At 46.9% G+C, this 23529-nt stretch overlaps 1 protein-coding gene across 10 annotated transcripts in view; it reads left to right on the plus strand.

Moving 5' to 3' along the window:
• LOC144754962 (uncharacterized) overlaps nt 1-23529 on the plus strand; it is a 225443-nt gene that overhangs the window by 107313 nt on the left and 94601 nt on the right. For 5 of the 10 annotated variants that reach the window (XM_078643806.1, XM_078643900.1, XM_078643986.1 and 2 more), the window contains one exon: nt 9674-12822. The exons of the other annotated variants lie outside the window; for them this stretch is intronic. In XM_078643806.1, coding sequence (XP_078499932.1) covers nt 10231-11283 — 1053 coding nt within the window. In that variant the 5' untranslated portion in view covers nt 9674-10230 and the 3' untranslated portion in view covers nt 11284-12822. Of the gene's footprint in view, nt 1-9673; nt 12823-23529 lie in introns of those variants that run through there. 10 annotated transcript variants of the gene reach the window in all.

Consider the following 23529-nt stretch of genomic DNA (forward strand, 5'->3'; position numbering starts at 1 on the left):
AGGCGGACGACACCCAACTGTATATGAAAATCTCCTCACCAGAAGACTTCATCTCCCTCAATGATATTCCACAGAATACTCAATGTTGGCTCACTGGCAACCACCTCTTGCTTAACACCGAAAAAAACGGAATTCCTTCTGTTCTCCCCACCCAATCACACACCCAAGATAGACTTATGGTTGAAACATCTAACTTCCTTTGACTGTGCTCCGCACATCATTGACTCCGCGAAATCCGTGGGAGTCACCACAGACAAACACCTGAACATGCAGGCGCAAATCACTAATGCCACCAAGGGAGCTAATCACCAGATGAGTATACTAAGGAAACTTAAACACAGACCGACCTAAAAATGGCGGTACAAGCCCTAGTGCTACCAAGATTAGACTATGGACGCACCACTCTATACGGTCTCCCCAAATACTATCCGGCCCGCTGAGGGCATCGCTTAATGCTGCGGCCAAACTGGTATCAGGAACTAAAAGAAATAACTACATCTCTCCGACCTTGAAAGTTCTGAACTGGCTGCCCTTAAAAATGGCGGTACAAGCCCTAGTGCTACCAAGATTAGACTATGGACGCACCACTCTATACGGTCTCCCCAAATACTGTCCGGCCCGCTGAGGGCATCGCTTAATGCTGCGGCCAAACTGGTATCAGGAACTAAAAGAAATAACTACATCTCTCCGACCTTGAAAGTTCTGAACTGGCTGCCCTATGAGGCAAGAATACACCTAAAGATCGCTTGCATCATCCATAAAGCCCTGCATAGCAATACCCCCAGTTACTTAGCTCTAAAGCTAGAGCGATCGGGAGGATGCAGACAACTGCTAAGTGCGAGTTCACTACTACTGAAACCACAATCCTTCCATAAAAAGAGAACGGGCTGCAGAGCATTCTCAGGGATTGCACCGAAGATTTGGAACTCCCTACCTCCAGTGGTACGTGGAATCTCTTCCTTTACCTCCTTCAAAAAAAAGTAAAAGTGCTTCTAATGAAGAAATTCACATCCTAAGACTTTAATTCTATTGTGACCTCTAGTCACCATATATTATTGCCTACATCTTTTGTATTGAAGCCGAATACCGAATGTATGTTTACTACTTAAACCACCTAATGTTTAATAACTGTGTATTGTGAAGCGTTCTGATTCCCTCGTGGATCATTCTTTATTGACTACTAGTCACCTATGCTATCCATATACTACTATCTACCTCTTTTATACTGAATGGCGAATACCAAATGTATGTTTACTACCTCCCCCATCTAATGTTTAATAACTGTATATTGTAAAGCACTCTGATACCCTCGTGGGTCATGTACGCGCTATATAAAACTTGATAAAAAAAAATCACAGGTCAGGGGCAGAGATGAGGTGAAGGTGTTAGTATCGAGTCAATGTATTTCAGTGTTCGCTGCTCTAGGGGTGTGATGAGGGCTCAGGCTATTATGACGAAAAATGTTGGTTGAAACAAGCTGCAAGGGTAATGGTAAATGAATGCTGTTGGGTAATCTGATGAAGGTGGATGGGTAGGAGGGGAACGGGGTGGAGCAATACAAGTATTGGGGAGAAGGGAGGATACAGAACGAGGTACCCGTGGGATGACTAAAGGGCCTGGATGAGCTTGGGTCAGGGAGGAAACTTATTCATCACAGAGAGTTTGATGAGAGAAAAATGTCATCAAGTAATTCTAGGCTGCGAAACAAAACAGACCTAACGGTGATCCCTTCCTCTTGACAGAACCTAATATACAATAGCCCAATCTATATTTCCAGTTTTCCCCATACGCTGAAAGGGGAACTCGTGTGCACACTGTATAGCACCCAACCCACCGTAAAAGTGCCTATTCCCTAGGGAATTCAAACTTGTGTTTACATTAGAAAAGGTGCACCACAAACAAAGATGAGTCAAAGTATAATTAACAATGAATCTCAAGCGATGCCTTTCTTTTTGGATTTCCAATCTTTATTCAACAAGTGGAATACCACACAGCCGACGCGTTTTGTCCCACACAGGGGACTTCTTCAGGGCGTTAAGATTGTTGAGGTAGGCCTTCAGAATACACAAGGCTGATGTTTTGAGAGTAGGTATATTACGTCTCCAACCACGAGCTGAATCGATATGTCAAATAATTCAAAAGCCCAGTCTAGATAGGACTGTTCTATCAATAATAAGCAGAGTCCTCCGTCCGAAACGCGATGACTCCTCCGGGGGCCCGGCATTTGAATTATTTGACATATCGATTCAGCCCGTGGTTGGAGACGTAATATAACTCTTTGATCATCTTACAAGGACTTTTTGAACCACCACGGACATGAATTAGGCTGAGAAGAGATCTACATATATCGTTCTCTCTTCAAGTACTGTCGAAATCTGCCATCATTTTTGCATCAAAAGACAAGAAAAACTCTTATAACATATTAAGAAATAACATATCTAGACACCTAAGTCTGGAGGATTACCTACTCTCAAAACATCAGCCTTGTGTATTCTGAAGGCCTACCTCAACAATCTTAAAGCCCTGAAGAAGTCCCCTGTGTGGGACGAAACGCGTCGGCTGTGTGGTATTCCACTTGTTGAATAAAGATTGGAAATCCAAAAAGAAAGGCATCGCTTGAGATTCATTGTTAATTATACTTTAATTCTAGGCTGCATTCAGATCCGTGGATGAGGATAATCCCATTATTATAAAGGGACCTGATAGCCTCTGCTCGGCCAACAATAGAGGGAGTAAACGAGAGTCTGAGACCGACCGTGGGGGGCTTTAGTGGATGCAGTGATCCGGAGCAGAGAACAAAGGGTTTTCCTTCATTGTGTTGGTGTTTCAATGCAAAAAATAAGGTCACTTATGGTAGCGCCTTTATTTGTGAAGACATAGGGGCTAGAAATAAGGGTTTCTGGGAGAAATTTGAGAAGTCTGTGTTTGAAGATCTTTATTTTTTTTAAACATATTTTATTGGCATTTTGTATCATCATACAAACATAGATTTCATGAAGTTCAATAAACCATCATCATCCCCAGTAAGAAGTAAGTAAAGCACTCAAAATTGCAGAGTACATACGTCAGTTCATCATAGCCCATTGGTGTCAAAATTGCGCCGGCAGCGCCGGCCGCTTCCTTGACCCCCCTATCTGCAGTGACGTATAGTGCTAGCACATTGCCCCTCTCATCTCATCACCACTCTTGGACTGTCGTTTGGTGTCCCTGTTGCGTGCGGTGGGTCACAGAGATTCCCCCGGGACTCATTCCATCTCTCCCATATTCTGGACCACTTTTTAGGACACCCTCTGTGTATATAAACTGCTCTCTCTGCAACCATGGCTGTGTCCATGTCTGCCACCCATTGCTGCAACGTAGGTGGTGACCCTGAACCCCAGTGTCTAGCGATGTTCCGTTTGGCGAATGTCATACCCAGTGTAGCCCATCTCTGTAATGCTAGGTTGATGTTTGTGGGTTGCCAAATATTTAGTAGACAACACCGGGGATCCCGTTGAACTCCCGCCCCTCCCACCTCTGAGATGTCCATCATTACCTGATCCCAGTATGATTGTATTTTGGGGCAGTCCCGTAGTATGTGATAAAATGTTCCGAGTTGCCCACACCCACGAAGACAAAATGGATCTGATGCATGTCCAAGTTTATGCAAAGTGGTGCGGGGGTAGTATACCCGATGCAACACCTTGAGTTGTATCAATTTGAGCCGGGATGGGATCGCCGCCTCCCGAGCGGACGCCAGCGCATCCAACCAATCCGAGTCTTCTATATCCCCCAGGTCTGCTTGCCATTTGCCTCTCAGAATCAGTGTGTGGTCAGGTTGAATATTAACCAGTTTGCGGTAGGTTTCGAGATGGCTTTTTTCTCCATGTGGTCTGTGAGTATCTTGTCCTCTAGAGGGGAGGAGTCTGCCAGTTTAGTGCCCTGGGGAATCGCATTCTGGAGCGCATGCCTGATTTGAATGTAGCGATAATGTTCAGTAGCTCCCATGTGATGCTTTTCCTGTAGTGCAGCGAAAGTGAGGATCTCCCCCCGCACCCAAAGATCGCCTATTTTAGTGATCCCTATTAGGTCCCATTGTTTGAACCCTTTGGTGTGTGCTAGTGTGCCCAGACGCCGTGTTTCCCAGAGCGGAGTGGCAAGCGACAATACTCCCTCCCAGCCCAATGCACTTTGCGCGGTGTGCCAAATTCTGATTGCGTGTGCGGTTGGGCCTGTGAGGGTATTTTTCCGTTTATTAGTATATAGGGCCTTCATCAATTTGTCAGCAGGGAGGAGGGTCCTATCCAGACGGAACGCAGGCTCGTCCTGGGGAACATGTAGCCACTGATTTATTATCATTAGCTGTGAAGCCCAATAGTAGAATTTGACACTCGGTAGGGCAATGCCACTGTCGTACCAGCTATGTACGAGAGATCTCAGCCTCTATTGCTTTAAAGTACGTAAGTGGGACTGGGAAGGGGATATTTTGTAGGACGTAGAGGAATCTAGGGAGTGCAAACATTTTAAATAGGGCCGCCCTCCCCAGAAGCGTCAGCGGCAGAGACCGCCAGTGCCCAACATTCGCCTTAAGCCATGTAAGGGGTTTCACCAGATTTTCGTCCATGAATACATTTTCTTGCAGGGTTACGTAAATTCCTAAATATTTGAAACCTCTGGATGCTATTTGGAGCGTGCAGCCCGGAGGCAGCTCCGATGTGGGACCTTTCAGTACATACAGTAGCGGCTTGGTCCAGTTAATTGTGTACCCAGACTTCAGCCCATACGCCGTGAGGACTTCCATCAGGACCTTCAGTGACTCCCCAGGGCATGTCAAGTAGATTAGTGCATCATCGGCATATAAGGAAAGCAGGTCCTCCCAATCCACCTCCCACCGGATGCCACGTATCCTTGGTTCCTGTCGGAGACAGGCGGCCAGAGGTTCCAGTATGAGGGCAAAGAGGAGAGGCGACAGCGGGCAGCCTTGTCGCGTCCCTCTCCCCAGTTTGAACACCCTAGAAATATGGCCATTAGCCACCACATGTGCCAACAGAGCCGTATATAATAGTTTTGCCCAGTCGCAGAATTTGGGGCCGAACTCCATCTTATGGAGGACTGCAAAAAGAAAAGGCCATTCAACAAGGTCAAAGGCCATCGTCGCATCTAATGAAAGGATGGCAGCGTCCTCTTTGATCAAGGGTATTCGGGCCAGGACCCCGTGCAGGCGTTGCAGATTTAGGGAGGTGTTGCGGCCAGGCATGAATCCAGACTGGTCTGGATGTACTACGATTAGCCTGGCATATGCTGTCCACTAGTTCTAGTGGGCACATTGCACCAGTCTAATTCGACCCTTATTGATGGTGTTTGTAAAGTCAACCTTATAGACAAGCTATCCTAGTGGTAGCATGGACCAGCTGTCATAGGCTAAGACTTATGGAGGACTGCAAAAAGAGCCTAAGTGCCAAAGTTTTCGCCAGTATTTTTGCCTCCGCGTTTATTAGCGAGATAGGCCGGTAGGACGACGTCATCGTCGCGGGCTATCCCGGCTTGGGTACTGCTACTATCGTTTGTGTTTGAAGTTCTTGAACACGCTTTTAGATAGTTTATGGGGTATATGATAGTGTAGGAATTTCAGGCGTCTGAAACTAGTTTGGAGTCTAGTGATCTTCGAGAAAGGGAATACATGGTTAAGGGCACCAAATTTCCAGAGTGGAGGGACCGGAGGGGAGGGACCTGAGTACTACATGCTCACGTAGTGGGAAGCTGAGGGGAGTTGAGGAGAAGGGGGTATGGTCAGATGAAGGAAGGAAGGAAGGAAGGAAGGGATGGTGCAAATCATGGGGTGGCTGGAGGAAAGTTCCATGACTCCATTCTACAAAGACAGCCCGTTCAACAACAGCATCATGACAGAAGATGCCAAGAGAGAAGAAGGTACTCTTTCTGTATTGGGCTTCCCAGCATTATATGCATGCGATTACTAGGTGGAAAACAGCTAATCCTGAAGAGAGGGCACAGCTGCAAATATAAAAAAGGAAAGTTGAAATACATTAGGTCAAACTAGATTATGCAATTAGGAAGATAGAATCCGGATTAGAAGGATGGTGGATAGGATGAACAGTTGCCTAGGATGCACATGGAAATTCGATAGACCGAGCCAGTCTGGAAATCTAAGCAGAAATAGCAAACAGCAACATTCTAAGATGGGGCGCTACTGTGGAAATACTTTGAAGCTATAGAACATGATATTCCTTCTTACATGTCCATAAGAAGGACATGCTAAGTCCTATGTCGATGTCTAGATTCCTAGAGTCTTAGAGGCGATGTTGTGAGAAGTTAGCCTGGCATATGCTGTCCACTAGTTCTAGTGGCACATTGCACCAGTCTAATACGACCCTTATTGATGATGTTTGTAAAGTCAACCTTATAGACAAGCTATTCTAGTGGTAGCATGGACCAGCAGTCATAGGCTAAGACTTCAGAGAGCATGTGAAACAAGCTGTTTAACCATATATAATCCCTTGAATACCTAATGAAAGGACACCACACCAGGTATATATCAAATATATATGTATTTAATCTAAACACAACCCCTCTACACTCTTTATGAGGTCAGAGGTCAAAGTACATTACAAGATTATCAATCAGCATACATTAAGTTGCACAATATACAGTAATGCCCTAGGAGCCTCATGAACCATATACTAAAATAGTGGTATAAGAACCACGACTGAAATGGAAAATATGGCTAGGGCCTAAGGAATCGCTGGGGCTAGACTAAGCAACCAAAGGTTAGGAAGTAGGAGGCCCACGGGAGACGCGTGCAGTGTCTAAACACAGCCATGGGTTACCATTGACTTTTAATGGAGAATGAAGAAGTTACAAAGTTACTGTTTAAGGACACTTCCGGATGGACTACGGTAAAACCCCTTTAAACTAGGACACTTCGAGAGTCAAGACCCACGGGAGCACCGGAGTACTCGTATTACCTCGCCCAGGGAATTCAGGTGCATAAGTGCCTTTTCGTGTCAGGGTTCGTCGTCGTTTTCTATGGAGACCTGTAAAGAAGTGCTGCAGGCGACCAGTGAAGAAGTGTCCGGGTGGATCCAAGGTTGGATCGAAGATCTGTAGAACCTGAAAGCAGAGGGGACAGAGTCTGGGTCACTAGCCATTGACCAGGAGGGTACCAGGAAGGAACCAGTCGATGTTGGGTGCTTTCGTCGTGAAGATGGTGAGCTTGTCTCTTCAGCCACGTTGTCCAGGAGGCATCGACGATGACAAGGCACTGAATTCGAGCTGTTGCACGAAGGATCTAGATGACTGCGGTGTCGGAATCTGGATTGGACCCAACAAGCTTTGGCAGCCGCAACCCACGCAGGATGTCGAGATGAGCTCTGTTGCAGACCAGCAAGGTCTGAGGCGCTTATCCTTTTCAGGGAAGCTGGGGCAAGCCTGGAGCAACCAGGCTAGCAGGTTAAGTTTGAAGAAAGGTCTTTCAGGGGGCTCACAAGCCAACGGGCAAGGAGCCGGGAAGACACGTTGAGCACAAATGGAAACACGGGGCCCACGGGACACTCGCGGATGTGGGGCCTGTGTTTTGGTGCAAAGGGTGCTCGGGGCTGGGGCTTCTCTTACCCCAATGCACAACTGTGAGCAGGCCTCAGGAGTCGAGCAAGTAGCAAAATTTAGGATGTCCAAGATATCCGGTCCCACGTCTCTCGTGTCCGCCACTTGTCTCAGCTTTGCTGTGGATGTGGGTCGGGGTCAGAGAAGTCTGGAAGTCTAGTTCTTGAGTCGCAGCCTCTTCGGGATCCGGCGGGAGCTTCGAGGTTGCAGACCGGCAAAGTTGCTGTTGGTGCCTGTTTGAACAGTGTGGTTACTCCTTGACCACAAGGGAGATGTCCTCAGTCTTCCAGTCAGAATGGAATGTCGAAGTTCTCGGATTTCAGCTTCAAGATGTCGTCCAGGTAAATCTAAGGTCCTAGGGACACAGCTTCTATACTTATACTAAGAAAAGGGGCTGGATTACCTGCTTGGTCCCTCCTATGGGTGGACCTGAGAAGGGGGTGGTTACACCCCTTTCCATTTGTCCAGTTTCGTGTCAGAGCGGGGCTGGAGTGCCCCAGCAGCTGGTTTGAACCGGACTATGCATGGAGCACCTTGTGTGCCCCATGCAGTGTCTGAAAAAGCATTTCTGAATGCAGCCCACCCTGCCCCAATACACTACAGCCTGTCTGGAGAGGTGCTGGCACCTCCCCTGACAGGAAACCTATTGTCCAGGCCTCCCCTGCCGGAGTTTCTTCCAGCAGCAGGAGGCCAGACTCATGTCTGTGGCAGTGGCATCCATTTTGTGATGCCAGGGCTCTGTTTAACTTTAACCAGGTAAAGTAGTAACTACATGTCTTCTCCCTCTAGAAGGGTGGAATGCTACCCCCCCCAACCAGGACTGGTGGGGGGGTAGTATTCCAAAGTGTTTGACACCTTACACGACATGTTTTGATAAAGCCAAACCAAAGTTAGCATTAACTGCGAGGATTATAATGCCTTTAAGAGTATATGGTATGGCTATGTCATATAACAGCTATAAGGAGATGGTTCCGAAAGCTGCAGAGGGGCTCAGCTCATGCCAGGGCACTCTCTCACATAAAACCAAGCACTCTGCCTCCAGGATTGTCGAGGCCTACCGTAGGAGTGGCTTATAGGTGTATATGTGTCTATATGTATGTATGGATATAGGTATACTATGTCCCAGTAAGGGGTGATTACACCACCTTACCCAGGCTGAGTGATCAGGCCTGTGGTGTCAGTTTGGAGGACCAGCCAGGGGTGGCATAATACATGCTACAGCCCCTGGTAGGCCTTGGATGCACCTATGCACTGGGTACCTATGGTACACTATACAGGGGCTCACATAGGTGACCCAATACCTAATCTGGTATGTACCTAAAGTACATGGTAACTATTTAGAGAGAGTACAGCTAGGCTGTGGTCCTGATTAGCAGGGCCACAGCCAGTCTAGAGTCGAAAACGCAGTGAAACACAGCAAAAAGTGGGGGTGACCATAGGAAGCAGACCCTACTCTCCTACTGCTGTCATTTTAGATTGGGCAGGGACAATATATGGGGAGAGGGTCGATACATGATGCAGGGCCTACAAGGCCCAGATAGAGCCCATTTATGCCACAAGGGCCCCAAACATAATCAGTGCACAAATGGCCCCCGTAATCAAGCCTTGAGACAACAGCGAGGGGAACCCTCCTGAAAAAAGAGTTAGCAGTTAGTAGTGAATGAAACCAGGCACTTCCGTGAAAAATAAGATGTGATGTATGGCACAACATCCTGATGCCACCGTGCTGTCTTGAGTCTTCCTGATCCATCGCTTACTCCAAGAGCTGTTCTTGTTTTAAGAAAACCTTGACCATATGCATCTACCTAAAGCTGTAACTAGAATATGTGTGCTGTGCGAGTACCCTTTTTTTGTTCAGTTACTCTATGAACACCTTTGCTGAAATAAATAAGATGTGGCGTATTCAAAGGAACTTTTATGCAAAGATCTGTGTATGGTTAAATGTGTCTTAAATATGTCTTCATAAGTTTCTACAAGAGTAATAAATGAGATGCTTTTACAATCAATTAAATATTGAATATGCACATTCTGGTATTTTCCATTTAAGTAATTTAAATCTCTTTACATCCAACAGAAAACAATCATTGAGTGCGCAAAATGTTTAAGAATAATGAAGATAATATTATAAATCTGCAAAAGCAAAGTCTGAAACATTGAGTTCCAGTATTCAGGAAAACATAAGTGCCGACAGAGGCAGCCGAACCTGAACATAAACTGACAGATCTTGGAAGTACCGTCAAGGGCAATTCTGTGGTTCTACGAGTCTCAGCTGTGCACCTCCATGCCTCAAGATGAAGAAATGACCTCTAGAAAATTAAGGGAACACTGATCAACCACTTCTTGTGTAAACATGTCCAATACCAGCTCTGATCATGAAGTGGTTACAGCAGTACTCTGCTTCCTAAAGTGATCGCATACAACCATTCAGTGCTAGAGGTGTATTGTAAACTCCCTCAGGCCATTCCACAGCAACCAGCGAAAAGCACAGTTAACTGAAAGTTAAAAGAAATGGGGGTTCTGCTATATAAAACACAGAGTATATTTACCAAGCCTAAAACTGCATCAGAGAACACACACAGGGGAAAAGCCATACAAATGCAATGAATGTCTGAAGAGCTTTAGTCAATTATCATGTCTAAAAGAGCATCAGCGAACACACACAAGGGAAAACCATATCATTGCAGTGAAGGTGGAAGTCGTTTTACGGAATCATCTAAAGTCATGAGTCATCAGCGAACACACACTGGGGAAAACCCATTCAAGTGCAATGAATGTGGGAATAGCTTTATATATTTATCCCTCCTAAAATGGCATCAGAGAACACACACTGGAGAAAAACCATATCCTTGCAGTGAATGTGGAAGTCGTTTTAGTGATTCTTCAAACTTAAGGAATCATCAGCGAACACACACTGGAGAAAAACCACACCATTGCAGTGAATGTGGAAGTAGTTTTAGTGAATCTTCAAAATTAAGGATTCATCAGCGAACACACACTGGAGAAAAACCATTCAAGTGCAGTGAATGTCTGAAGCGCTTTAATCAATTTTCAAACCTAAAAGCGCATCAGAGAACACACACTGGGGAAAAACCATACCATTGCAGTGAATGTGGAAATAGTTTTAGTGAATCTTCAAAATTAAGGATTCATCAGCGAACACACACTGGAGAAAAACCATTCAAGTGCAGTGAATGTCTGAAGCGCTTTAGTCAACTTTCAAACCTAAAAGCGCATCAGAGAACACACACTGGAGAAAAACCATACCATTGCAGTGAATGTGGAAGGAGTTTTAGTGAATCTTCAAAACTAAGTATTCATCAGCGAACACACACTGGAGAAAAACCACACCATTGCAGTGAATGTGGAAGTAGTTTTAGTGAATCTACAAAATTAAGGATTCATCAGCGAACACACACTGGAGAAAAACCATTCAAGTGCAGTGAATGTCTGAAGCGCTTTAGTCAACTTTCAAACCTAAAAGCGCATCAGAGAACACACACTGGGGAAAAAACATACCATTGCAGTGAATGTGGAAGGAGTTTTAGTGAATCTTCAAAATTAAGGATTCATCAGCGAACACACACTGGGGAAAAACCATTCCAGTGCAATGAATGTGGGAAGAGATTTTGTCGCTTATCATCACTAAAACTCCATCAGAGAACACACACAGGGGAAAAAACATAATTGCAGTGAATGTCTGAAGAGTTTTTATACATTATCGCACCTAAAGCAGCATCAGCAAACACACACTGGGGAAAAACCATTCAAGTGCAATGAATGTGGAAAGAGATTTTGTTGCTTATCAGACCTACATAGACATCAGCGAGCACACACAGGAAAAACCATACCATTGCAGTGAATGTGGAAGTAGTTTTAGTGAATCTTCAACATTAAGGGATGATCAGCGAACACACACTGGAGAAACACAATACCACTGCAGTGAATGTGGGAAGAGATTTTGTCCCTTATCAAACCTAAAACAACATCAGAAAACACACACTGGGGAAAACCATTCCAGTGCAATGAATGTGGGAAGAGATTGTGTGATTTATCAAACCTAAAACGGCATCTGCGAGCTCACACTGGGGAAAAACTGTAGTGTGGCGCCGAGACACCCCAGGGTATTCGTATGCGCAATAAAAATCTCGAAAATAAAAAAATAGGGTCACGCTATTCTTTGGTAAAGTTAGCCTGAGTTGGTAACCATTTTCGCTGCATGTCTTTTTATTTTTGCGCACAATACTCTGTATCTTCTGTGCAAGAAGCCTTTGTGCCCACATGAGCTCAAATTGTTATAGTTTGCTCACAGCGTACAAGGTCGAAAATCAAGCCACTGTGCTTTCCATTTCTGGTCAGTCCGTACTACCTAGACATAATATTAGGCACCTCTTGGATTGAGAAATGCTTGCATTATACTAACACGCAGCAGCTTCCTCAAGACAGACAGAAGATTTCCTTCTACGAAGTAGAGCCTTGCTGAGCCTATGATGTAACCTTACTCCTACGTTCTATGGCGAGGGTTTCCCCAAAATTGGCCCAGAGATCTTCTTTTATATAATATACATATTCCTACCAGGGCAGGGTGGTCTAGGTGCTATAGCCATAATATCCACTGGTCAATCGAAATGATTTCCCCCTTCTTATTTTATGGTATTGTAACTTTGATCATTGTTTTTATCTTAAGTATTATTCAGCTGGTGATAACTCATTTACTGCATTATTGAACAACGCACAGTTTGTTAGTTGAAAAATAAACATTTTAAACTTTACATAGACCCTGCATTATTTGGTGTGGACAAGCACGAGTGAGTGAGCAAAAGGGTGTGCAATGCATTGCTACCGCGACTGAGAGGTCGGGAGGTCCGTGCTCTGGCTTTGTCTAAGCATTAGGTATCTTCGGAAGGTCTGGGGAGCTAATGATACACTATAGCTAGTCGGTCTAGGGATTGTGGGTTCTTAGGTGTAAGTGCGGTACAACCAATCTTGCACTAACGGCCTATTTTCTTGTGCATAGTTCTGTATGTGCAGAATCTCCACAACAAAACAATTCAAGTGCAGTGACGGAGGAAGTAGTTTTAGTTCCTTTTTAGGATGAATGTATCATCATCAAACACACACAGGGGAAAAACCATTCCAGTGCAATGAATGTGGAAGTAGTTTTAGTGACTCATCAACATTATAGGTTCATCAACAAAAACACACTGGAGAAAAACCATACCATTGCAGTGAATGTGGAAGTAGTTTTATGGAATTGTCTAATCTCATGAGTCATCAGCGAAGGCACACTGGAGTAAAACCATACCATTGCAGTAAATGTGGAAGTTGTTTTAGTTCCTCTTCAGGATTAATGTATCATCAACAAACACACACAGGGGCAAAACCATTCCAGTGCAATGAATGTGGGAAGAGATTTTGCCGCTTATTAGTCCTACATGGACATCAGCGAACACACACTGGAGAAAAACCATTTCAGTGCAATGAATGTGGGAAGAGATTTTGCCGCTTATCAGTCCTACATGGACATCAGCGAACACACACTGGAGAAAAACCATTTCAGTGCAACGAATGTGGGAAGAGATTTTGTCGCTTATCAGTTCTACATGGACATCAGCAAACACACACTGGAGAAAAACCATACCATTGCAGGAAATGTGGAAGTAGCTTTCGTGATTCTTCAATATTAAGGATTCATCAGCGAAGACACACAGGAGAAAAGACATATATTGGCAGTGAACGTGCAAAAATCTTTTGTCAATCTTCAAACCTAAAAATTAATCAGCGAGCACTCCACCATCACCATCAATGAAAGTGTCTATTCTCTGCTATTGTTTATTTCTGTACAGCTAGGAAAAACATGAAATATCAGGAAACCCATTGGGAGACTAGCACAATGTGAACTAAAAGTAAAGAAACATTGTTGGTTTTTATTCTGTGAGAGTTTTAACGAAAGAAATCCAAGCACACCTGACCATGCTACCTGTAAAATCAACACCATGAACAATGCTTGAACTAACAAGGGTATTTTCAGCTAATTTTAGAGATTAGTACTAAAACATATAAACCCAACACACTCAAAACAATTTAACAAGCACAAACTGAAGATTCTTCAGAGCTGACTGTGGTTTTGGTCATTTTATGCATCAATAATGGTTCTGTGACAGTGGCCAGAGAACTGTGTAGAAAAGAAGAAGTGAAAGCAGGAGAATGTGAGCTGCAGCTCTCTGGGTTAACCCTCGCAGTGCATGACATTTACCTCTGAAGCAGGAGAATGTGAGCTGCAGCTCTCTGGGTTAACCCTCGCAGTGCATGACATTTACCAGTGAAGCAGGAGAATGTGAGCTGCAGCTCTCTGAGTGAACCCTCGCAGTGCATGACATTTACCTCTGAAGCAGGAGAATGTGAGCTGCAGCTCTCTGGATGAACCCTCGCAGTGCATGACATTAACCTCTGAAGCAGGAGAACGTGAGCTGCAGCTCGCTGGGTTAACCCTCGCAGTGCATGACATTTACCTCTGAAGCAGGAGAATGTGAGCTGCAGCTCTCTGGATGAACCCTCGCATTGCATGGCATTTACCACTGAAGCAGGAGAATGTGAGCTGCAGCTCTCTGGGTTAACCCTTGCAGTGCATGGCATTTACCGCTGAAGCAGGAGAATGTGAGCTGCAGCTCTCTGGATGAACCCTCGCAGTGCATGACATTTACCTCTGAAGCAGGAGAACGTGAGCTGCAGCTCGCTGGGTTAACCCTCGCAGCGCATGACATTTACCTCTGAAGCAGGAGAATGTGAGCTGCAGCTCTCCAGGTTAACCCTTGCAGTGCACGGCATTTACCTCTGAAGCAGGAGAATGTGAGCTGCAGTTCTCTGGGTTAACCCTCGCAGTGCATGGCATTTACCTCTGAAGCAGGAGAGTGTGAGCTGCAGCTCTCTGGGTTAACCCTTGCAGTGCATGACGTTTCCCTCTGAAGCAGGAGAATGAGAGCTGCAGCTCTCTAGGTTAACCCTCGCAGTGCATGACGTTTCCCTCTGAAGCTCTGATGTAGAACAAATGAGGACATACATTCTTCAGCCATGAAAATAATGATTACTCTTTTGGTCTGTCCTTATGATGTAGCAACTCTTATACAAATAGGCACTGGATGAATGTGGAAGTATGCCTGTATATCTTCAGTGGGGACCATGGACCAACTATGTGCTGAATATTGATCATCTCCATCGCAATTGCATTGCAAATGCTTTTTTGATGCACTGATGGTACAAGTAAACATATATTTTTGATAACTCATTATACTTGGTTGTTCCCAATTTTTTCTATTCCTAATTCAAAGGTCCACTGTGTTATTATATTTCCTAACTGTTTTCTTCACACTTGTAGAACAAATGATGATCATAGTCCGAATTTCCGTCTATGAGCTGTACTCGTCAGCACATTACACAACCTCGCATTTCATTAGCGACAAAAAAGTTAAAATCTCAAAGAAACTTGGTCCTACGCTTGGCTAGGAAAAATCCAGGCAACAACTGGTCTCTGGACTGGTCGGATAGGATCTCCTTTTATGCCGATGATATTTCCTGTACCTGGCCAACCATCGATCCTCAATTCACAGGTTATTGCATAATCTTTCCCTCTTTCGACAGTACTCGGGTTATATAATTAACTGGGACAAGTCATTTATTTATGTCCTCAGTGGAGAACACCCACGTCTTCCCCCGGGCTGCAGCGCTGATATAATTCCACTATCTGGGCATTTATGTCACGAGGAACAAGGATCTTTTCTATTAGAAGAATCTACTGCCTCCCCTGCATCGCCTCCAGACTGACGTGCAGCTCTGGAAGACACTGCCCCTTACTCTATTGAATAGAGCTGCCCTTTTTAAAATGAAGGCACTCCCCTGTTTCCTTAATACCCTGCAGAACACTCCATATCCCGTCCCTGCCCACTACTTCCAGACGGTTGATTCTGAGGTCCACTCGCTACTATGGAATGGCAGCACGCCCGAGATGCCCTGACAAAACTTACACAAAGTTGGTATGATGGGGGAATTGCTCTCCCGGCGATTAAAGCACATTACTAGGCCTCACAATTATTGGTCCTCAATCACTGGGTCCACAGTCCTCTTATGGATCCAGCATACAGGATGGACAGGCTTAATATATCTGCGGGCAATTACATACGAGCATTGTATGGAGGGCTCAGGCATCTACCCAACTATACTCAGACTGCTACCACAGTTTCGACCTGGCATGCGGCAACCGCCACGCTGGGTTGGAGGGGAACTCAATTGCTGGAATCGTGCCAATTGGGTATACTCTCGGGTTATCCAGGGTTTGAAAAGTGGGATTTGATTGGTCTCTCCACGGTTGGGGACCTGTGGGCAAAAGATGCGGTGGTTCCATTCGGTGAGCTACAATTAAAATACCAACTGCATGAGGGGGAAACGTTTTGTTATCTTCAGGCATGTGTGTAAGGCAATTCCCAAGGGCTCCGATCTACCCATCTCCTCGCCTCTTGAAGATAGGCTTCTAGACGATTATCTCCCGGATAAGGCCATCGCCCTGACCTACCGTAAAATACTTAATACTTTATCAGAGACTCTCGACAAACTACGCACAAAATGGTGCGATAACGTGGGAGACTTATGTGACGAAGATTGGAGGGAGGCCCTGGCTTCTCCCCTGGAGGTGGCTGTCCGTTCCCGCTTCAAGCTCATACAGCTTAAAATACTTCACAGGGCCTATTATACCAGCGCGGTACTTGTTAAAATGGGCCTCTCTGATTCCCCATTCTGTCCCCGAGGCTGCTGTTCCACGGGCACCTTCTTACACCAGTGGTGGGACTGTCCTGTTCTTCCACAGTACTGGAGTGTGATTTTGTCCACCATGTTCCTAATATGCCATAAACCTAGAGAAACCTCTCTTTGACTTTGTCTCCTAAACATTTGGGACGCCACTGACCTCTCTCGAACTGAACAAAAATGGGTCTCGCTGGGCTCTATAATAGCAAAACTCAACATAGCCAGAACATGGAAGGGAGGAATGGTGCCCCAAAACAGGGACTGGGCGGCCGACATGGACTTTTGCATGCAGGCTGAAAGAGTGGTATATGAGAGCAGGGGGTGCCCAGGTAAATAGACAAAAATATGGGGCCCCTGGAACAAAAGCAGAGGTCTTCTCAGCACTCCCTTTGGTGATGGTTCCCCATTTAATATTGATAACAAGACACTTTAAGGTTTAATACTAGTATGTGACCGAAATATTATCAGTGACGCTTCTTTCTATTATATTGATTATAGGTACCTTGTGTTTATTTAATGTGATTCGACTATCTTGACAACTGCTCTCTTTTTATGTTTTTGTATTCTTTTTATATTGTTTTTCGTTGTTTCTCTCAATAAAAAAGATTTATCAAAAACATAATAATGAAGGTCGCAGAGGTGCAGCCCTGTGAGAGGCAGGCCGTGCACGCAGCTTTATTTCAGAAGAGTGCGGGATCAATAAGGAAGCAGCAGCTGTGTGATATCCATGGCCGAACACACTTCAGGAGAGTGCAGGATCAATAATGAAGGTCGCAGAGCTTCCGCTGTGTGATAGCCAGGCCTAACACACTTTAGAAGAGTGGTGGATAAATAATGTAGGTCACGGAGCTGCAGCTCTGTGATAGCCAGGCCGAGTACTTCACTTCAGAAGAGTGCAGGATAAATAATGAAGGTCACAGAGCTTGAGCTGTGTGATAACCAGGCCGAGCACACTTCAGAAGAGTGCAGGATCAATAATGAAGGTCGCGGAGCTGCAGCTGTGTGATAACCAGGCCGAGCCCACTTCAGAAGAGTGCAGGATCAATAATGAAGGTCACGGAGCTGCAGCTGTGTGATAGCCAGGCCGAGTACTTCACTTCAGAAGAGTGCAGGATCAATAATGAAGGTCACGGAGCTGCAGCTGTGTGATAGCCAGGCCGAGTACTTCACCCCCGAAGAGTGCAGGATGAATAATGAAGGTCACAGAGCTTGAGCTATGTGATAATTAGGCCGAGTACTTCACTACGGAAGAGTGCAGGACCAGTAACCAAGGTCTCAGAGCTGCAGCTGTGTGATAGCCTGGCCGAGCACACTTCATAAGAGTGCAGGATCAATAATGAAGGTCACGGAGCTGCAGCTGTGTGATAGCCAGGCCGAGCACACTTCAGAAGAGTGCAGTATCAATAATGAAGGTCGCAGAGCTGCAGATGTGTGATAACCAGGCCGAGCACACTTCAGAAGAGTGCAGGATCAATAATGAAGGTTACGGAGCTGCAGCTGTGTGATAGCCAGGCTGAGTACTTCACTTCAGAAGAGTGCAGGATCAATAATGAAGGTTGCAAAGCTGCAGCTGTGTGATAGCCAGGCCGAGCACACTTCAGAAGAGTGCAGGACCAGTAATGAAGGTCACAGAGCTGCAGCTGTGTGATAGCCAGGCCGAGTAATACATTCCAGAAGATTGGAGGATCAATAATGAAGGTCACGGAGCTGTGTGATAGCCAGGCCGAGTACTTCACCCCCGAAGAGTGCAGTATCAATAATGAAGGTCGCAGAGCTGCAGCTGTGTGATAGCCAGGCTGAGCACACTTCAGAAGAGTGCAGGATCAATAATGAAGGTCTCAGAGCTGCAGCTGTGTGATAGCCAGGCTGAGCACACTTCAGAAGAGTGCAGGATCAATAATGAAGGTCACAGAGCTTGAGCTGTGTGATAATCAGGCCGAGTTCTTCGCTACAAGTTCAAGTTCGGGCATTTGTATAGCGCACTATTCACCCGGAGGGTCTCAAGGCGCTTGAGGGAGGTGTTCATTATTTGTCGAATAGCCAGGTCTTAAGTTCTTTTCTGAAGGAGATGTGGTTTTGAGTAAGGCGGAGGTGAGTGGGGAGTGAGTTCCAAGTCTTGGCAGCAAGGAAGGAGAATGATCTGCCACCCATGGTGGATTTTCGGATGCGCGGGACTGCGGCGAGGGCTTGATTGGACGATCTTAGTTGGCGGGTGGGTTTGTAGAAGGACAGTCGGGTGTTGAGGCATTCGGGTCCTAGATTGTAGAGGGCTTTGTGTGCGTGGGTGAGGAGGCGGAAAGTAATTATTTTGTTTACGGGAAGCCAGTGGAGGTCTTTTAGGTGTCCGGTGATGTGATCTTGGCGAGGGATGTCTAATATGAGTCTCGCTGATGCGTTTTGGATGCGTTGGAGTTTTTTCTGTAATTTTGTTGTGATTCCGGCGCAGAGGGTGTTCCCATAATCCAGTCGACTCGTGACCAGTGCATGGGTGACAGTCTTCCTTGTTTCGGGGGGGATCCAGCGGAAGATCTTTTTGAGAATGCGGAGTGCGTTGAAGCAGGAGGATGAGACTGCGTTGACTTGTCTGGACATCGAGAGAGAGGAGTCTAGGATGAAGCCCAGGTTACGTGCATGGTCTGTGGGAGTGGGTGCTGTGCCCAAAGCGGAGGCCACCAAGAATCGTCCCAGGCAGAGGGGGAAGATCCTAGGATGAGCACTTCGGTTTTGTCTGAGTTGAGTTTTAGGCGGCTATGTTTCATCCATTCGGCTACTTCTTTCATGCCTTCGTGAAGATTGGTTTTGGCAGTGTTGGGGTCTTTGGTGAGGGAAAGTATTAACTGGGTGTCGTCGGCGTAAGAGATGATGTTGAGGTTGTGTTGACGTGCGATGGAGGCAAGAGGACTCATGTAAACGTTGAAGAGGGTGGGACTGAGTGAAGATCCTTGTGGTACGCCACAGATGACTTCTGTGGCCTCTGAGTTGAATGGGGGAAGTCGAACTCTTTGAGTTCTCCCAGCGAGGAATGAGATGATCCAGTCCAAGGCTTTTCCTTGTATGCCGATGTTGCTGAGGCGTTGTATGAGGGTGCTGTGGCAGACTGTGTCGAAGGCGGCGGAGAGGTCGAGTAGGATGAGGGCCACAGTTTCTCCGTTGTCCAGTAGAGTTCGAATGTCGTCGGTCGCTGCGATGAGGGCGGTTTCAGTGCTGTGTTTGGCTCGAAATCCGGATTGAGATGGATCGAGGGAGTTGTTGGATTCAAGGAAGGCGGCTAGTTGGCTATTGACGGCTTTCTCAATGACTTTGGCCGGGAATGGGAGGAGGGATATGGGTCGGTAGTTTTTGAGTTCCGAGGGGTCTGCTGTGGGTTTCTTCAGAAGGGCGCTGAGTTCGGCGTGTTTCCAGCTATCTGGAAAGGTGGCAGAGTTGAACGAGCAGTTGATGACGTCACGGAGATGGGGTGCGATGATGGCGTCGGCTTTGTTGAAGATGTAGTGGGGGCAGGGGTCGGTTGGCTAGCCAGAGTGGATTGAGTTCATTAGGCGGGTGGTGTCTTCAGTGGTGATTGGGTTCCAGTTGCTAAGGATGTTAGTTGGCGAAGTAGGATCGGAGGGGGGGGGGCAGATCGCTGGGGATGTTCTCGAAGCTGTTGTGGATGTCAGCAATTTTGTTGTAGAAGAAGGAGGACAGCGCATCGCAGAGGTCTTGGGAGGGGGTGATGTCGTTAGATGCAGCGGTGGGGTTGGTGAATTCTTTGACGATGTTGAAGAGTTCCTTGCTGTTGTGAGAGTTGTTGTCGAGACGATCCTTGAATGCTGATTTTTTGGCGGATCGAATCAGTTGGTGGTGTTTGCAGGTGGCTGCCTTGAGGGTGGCCATGTTGCCGGTGGTTGGGTTTTTTCTCCATGTGTTCTCCAAGGTGCGGCGTAGCTTCTTGGATTTTTTAAGGTCATCGTTGAACCAGGGAGCCTTTTTACTGGCTGATTTGATCTGGTGCTTTTTCAGGGGTGCTAATTCGTCAGCACTGTGGGTGATCCATTGCTTGAGATTGGTGGCCGCTTGGTTTGGGTCCAGTGAGAGGGAGGGAGGGTTTTGGTTTAGTGATGTGAGGAGTTGGTCTGAGGTGATTTTGTTCCAGTTTCTCCGAGGAATAGGTTGTGGGCGGTTGTGGTTCAGGGTGGTTTTGTAGCTGAAGTGAACACAGTTGTGGTCCGTCCAATGGAGAGTTGTGGTGCGATCGAAGGATATATGCTTGCTGGAAGTGAAGATAGGGTCGAGCGTGTGTCCGGCTGCGTGGGTGGGGGTGTCAACAAGTTGTTTGAGTCCGAGGTTGGCCAGGTTGTCTAGAAGGGTGGTGGTGTTGCTGTCATGTTTGTTTTCAAGGTGGTAGTTGAGGTCTCCCAGTAGAATGTAGTTCTCGGAGGCGAGGGCATGTGGGTTGATGAAGTCCGTGATGTCATCGCTGAATTGAGTGCGGGTACCTGGAGGCCTGTAGATGAGGGTGCCTCTAAGTGTGGTCCTGGGGTCGGTGTGGATCTGGAAGTGGAGATGTTCGGCGGTTGTCAGATTATCGTCGGAGCTGGTCGTGATCTTGATGGTGTTCCTGTGGATGATAGCGATGCCTCCTCCTGTTTGATTGATGCGGTCTTTTTGGATAATCTTGTAGGCGTCCGGTATGGCTATGGCGATGTCGGGTGCTGATGATGTGTTCATCCATGTTTCTGTGGGGAAGGCGATGTCCGGTGACGCAGTGTCGAGTAGGTCCCAGAGTTCAGTTGCGTGTCTGTGGACCAAGCGGGTGTTAAGCAGAATGCACTTCAGGTGGTTAGAGTCGGAGCTGTGTGTGGAGGAAGTGGGTTTGGTGAGGGTCCTGGAGCAGTTGAACTTGCAGGAGAGGCAGGCGAATGGGCCGTGGGTGCGTCCTGGGGTGGCTCCGTAGCATTGTGGTGTGCGTCCGGGGTTGAGGGCGAGGAGAGTTGCGGCATTATATGTCACTCTAGTTGGTTGGGAGTGGTGGGAACCAGGGGGTCTGGCACTGGCCGCGGTCCAGGCGTGGACGGGCGTAGACGGGCTTACCTTTGGCGCACCTTCGGCGCGCATGGGGCGCGTCCGCTGCGCGTTACCGCTGCGCGCTGGACCATCTGTCATATGTGGACAGTGGAAGGGGGGTGAGGGGGGGGTCAGCTGGGAGGCGGGAGCGGGGTGGAGCTTAGGTCAGGGAGGCCCAACAACAACAACTAAAATGGCCGCAAGGGATCTTGTTTGTGGATTGGGCTGAACACTCGTAAATAGCGCTAAGCAAGCGGTAATGGCGCTGGCACAATCAGGCACGAATTTACAGGCAGCACAGATATTTGTTACATTTAAAGCGCACCTTGGCAGACAAGCGCTACGATCAATTTAGCAAGCAGTGATATATTAATGATAAATAAGGCGAGGCAGTCTAGCGCTACGGGCTAAGTGCGGTAATTAATCAATCCTGTTAGTGCGAGCAAGGCAAGTTGAACACTTAGCCGTCTGGCGGTGCAGCGATGCAGGGAGCAGCAGGGAGCAGCGTGTGGAGCGACCTCTTCTGCGGGGAGCAGGGCGGTCACAGCGCTAGGACGGTGGAGAGAGGTGAACAGTATCCGTGGGAGGGGGGGGGTCAGCTGGGAGGCGGGAGCGGGGTGGAGCTCAGGTCAGGGAGGCCCAACAACAACAACTAAAATGGCCGCAAGGGATCTTGTTTGTGGATTGGGCTGAACACTCGTAAATAGCGCTAAGCAAGCGGTAATGGCGCTGGCACAATCAGGCACAAATTTACAGGCAGCACAGATATTTGTTACATTTAAAGCGCACCTTGGCAGACAAGCGCTACGATCAATTTAGCAAGCAGTGATATATTAATGATAAATAAGGCGAGGCAGTCTAGCGCTACGGGCTAAGTGCGGTAATTAATCAATCCTGTTAGTGTGAGCAAGGCAAGTTGAACACTTAGCCGTCTGGCGGTGCAGCGATGCAGGGAGCAGCAGGGAGCAGCGTGTGGAGCGACCTCTTCTGCGGGGAGCAGGGCTACAGAAGAGTGCAGGACTAGTAATGAAGGTCTCAGAGCTGCAGCTTTGTGATAGCCAGGCCGAGCACACTTCATAAGAGTGCAGGACCAGTATTGAGGGTCTCAGAGCTGCAGCTGTGGGATAGCCAGGCTGAGCACACTTCAGAAGAGAGCAGTATAGGATCAATAATGAAGGTCACAGAGCTTGAGCTGTGTGATAATCAGGCCGAGTTCTGCGCTACAGAATGAGGTGCCGGGTTTTTAGGAACCCGGTGGTGCCAGGGGATAACACCCGAAGACCTCTGAGTTCTCCCTGTTCCGGACCACAGAAACACAGAGTCTTCCAGTTGAAGTCAGAGATCGAGTTTTATTGGGTGCACCCAAGTAACATGTGTCCTAGAAATACGACAACACGGGTCGTGTATTCTCAGGAGACTGTTCGTTTTTACAGAACCAGCCTTCTCCTTATATACAGAAATAATAGCTGCAGGCAAGAATTCTTGAGTTTATGATATGGCGATACACATATTTCTACAATAATACAAAGAGCGAAGTCATGTAGGCCAACCCATATTTTAGACGTCCAGTTCGTGATAGATTACCCGGCCAGGCCCGGAACTCCCATCAGATATCGATAAAACCCCAATAAAGCAGGGCACCTCCTAGTCATAAAACTGGCCATAAGCAAGGAACATGGACAGGTGTGTGTGTGTAGAAAACATGGTCGGTACGTAGTGAATGGTTTGTGGCATGTTATGCATTGATGCTATCTTACTCGGCCACTGGGCGAGGAGCTGCCCAAACAGGTTCGGCTGGAGGCAATGGAGTCAGTTGGGACAGGTCAGGGGGAAGTCAGGGAAGGTGGACGTGTCCTTTTAGATCAAGCTCGACCTTACTCAATTGACTTATATGAGGGCAAGACACAAGATGGATGCTGTTCATAAAATGGAGTCTAAGGGTTCGGAACGGAAACTACGATTTAAGGGTGTTGGCATCCCTCAATCATGACGCAAATGCATAGGGATGATGTCCTAAACATTACCGGTCTGTCGACACCAAATTCGTCATGGTACGTTGATATTTTGTGGCACGGGTATTTGGACCTCGAT

Source organism: Lissotriton helveticus, chromosome 1_1, assembly GCF_964261635.1.
Source record: "Lissotriton helveticus chromosome 1_1, aLisHel1.1, whole genome shotgun sequence".
NCBI classification, from domain to species: domain Eukaryota; kingdom Metazoa; phylum Chordata; class Amphibia; order Caudata; family Salamandridae; genus Lissotriton; species Lissotriton helveticus.